The 1,757-nt window shown below is 56.3% G+C and overlaps 1 protein-coding gene across 1 annotated transcript; it reads right to left on the reverse strand.

Annotated features, from left to right (window-relative positions):
• Positions 1-266: 266 nt before the first annotated feature.
• On the reverse strand, positions 267-1,252 carry C8A04DRAFT_40756 (uncharacterized protein; the record flags this gene model as incomplete). The annotated part of the gene is made up of 2 exons (XM_062785053.1): positions 267-657; positions 717-1,252. The coding sequence occupies 2 exons, from the start codon at positions 1,250-1,252 to the stop codon at positions 267-269; spliced, it is 927 nt and encodes a 308-aa protein (XP_062632775.1).
• Between the last annotated feature and the right edge of the window lie 505 nt (positions 1,253-1,757).

Consider the following 1,757-nt stretch of genomic DNA (forward strand, 5'->3'; position numbering starts at 1 on the left):
TTGCAATGCTGTAATTTGGAGGAGCCGTTGTTGAGTATGGATGCATTCATCTGAGTAGGTAACCATGTAATCGACATGCGATCCCGCGCCGCCCGGCCGGTTCCCCCAACTCGAGCCCCAAAAAAGGTATCATCCATGACGTACATCAAGTGAGGAAAAAAGAAACACGAAACAAAACCAATGAATCCGAACCCGCCCCGACGCCAGACCGTTTACACCTTGACAATATCCTCCCCCTTTTTGACTACTTCATTCAGGCTTCAGCCTTATTTACACCTTTGCTGATCTGGCACGTGGTTCCGATTCCCACACCAAAGAACAATACGTGGGAAGGCAAAAGAGCTGTGGTTTTGCCACTTGGAGGAACAAGCGTAACCATGCTGCTTCGCATCCAAGTCGCAAAAGTTGACGCAGCAGTCGGTTTGATTCGAGACCCAGATATAGCTGTGAATGGGGAATTCTAGGTCGTATACGCCTAGGTGCGGATAGATCTGGGTGGCCTTGCCGGTGATGTTCTCCTTGTTCCATCCTTGGAAGGCAATACGCTGGTCGAACACGCTGGGGTCGGTGTTCACAAGGGAGGTCGGCGTCGGCGTTGGTTCCTCAGAAGTTGTGGATGAAGCAGAGGCTGATGCTGATGATGACGTGCTGCTGGGGCTACGGTTTGTTAGTACTGATTGTGAGTTTAACGTGACTGGTGGACACGGCTAACTCACCTGGCCGTTGAACTTGCTGCAGAGGATGTTTCTGCCGCGGCCGCGCTCGAATTCCTCGCAGACATTGCACCGCCCACGCCGCCACCTATCGCCACGGCCACAATCACAACACCAAGAATCGCCGCGACGATTATGAACGTGCGCTTGCGTAGGCCACAGATGCGCTTCTCTGGCTCCGGCGGCTCGCTACCGACGTAGGTTTGTTGGTCCTCGCCACCATCAGGAAACGACTGCCATGGGACGGAACTGTTTGGGCTGACAGCACTGACGGGATACGCGGCGTCGGGACTCCACGCCTGGTTGTGTGGCTGCTGGTATTGTTGGTCCGGCGAGTAACCGCCGGGCGGTGGTGGCTCGTGGGGGAACTTTGGCGAATTGTCGTACAATGCGGGATACTTATCGGATTCCTGGAAATATCTCTGCTGTGCGGCTTCGGGGGATGAATCTGGGACCACTTCGGGTGCGTACTCGCCCGTTCGGGGCGCTGGCTGGTTCTGCACCACTTCCGGGAGGTTCTCGTCGGCCTTGCGTCCCATGTTGGGCATGTGTTTGTTCAGACGGCTCTGTCGTTTGATGTTTGCGCCTACTATGTATGCTTGAGGAGCTAACAAGATGTGGCGTTCCTGTGGGAGATGGCGTTGGTGCATAACAACCAACGCCGTGGCTCACGCTTGCTGGAGGGGAGCGCAACTTTTGAAGGCCCCAGGCTCGAGGCTCTCGAACATCTGGAAGCACCCTGAAAACGCCCATTTCCCCACAGACCTGGGCTCAGCCAGCATGTGGGACGGACCGGGATGAGGCTCTTGGCGTAAGACGGGCCAACTTTACTTTCAGCGATCAGCCGGTGGCCCTGCCCCTTTCAGGCAGGTTGGCCAGCGATGCGCAGGCCCGGTTGCAATTGCAACAGCTCCGCTCCAGTCGGACGAACATTTGGCGACACGCTCATTTGTTGCTGTCGCTCAAGCGGCAAGCCCGTGTCGCTTGCGCCCTGCCACCATCCCGTCATTTCCCACGTTCCCAAGTTCTGACCGAGACACCCCG

Source organism: Dichotomopilus funicola, assembly GCF_033296635.1.
Source record: "Dichotomopilus funicola strain CBS 141.50 unplaced genomic scaffold C8A04scaffold_112, whole genome shotgun sequence".
Classification (NCBI taxonomy): Eukaryota; Fungi; Ascomycota; class Sordariomycetes; order Sordariales; family Chaetomiaceae; genus Dichotomopilus; species Dichotomopilus funicola.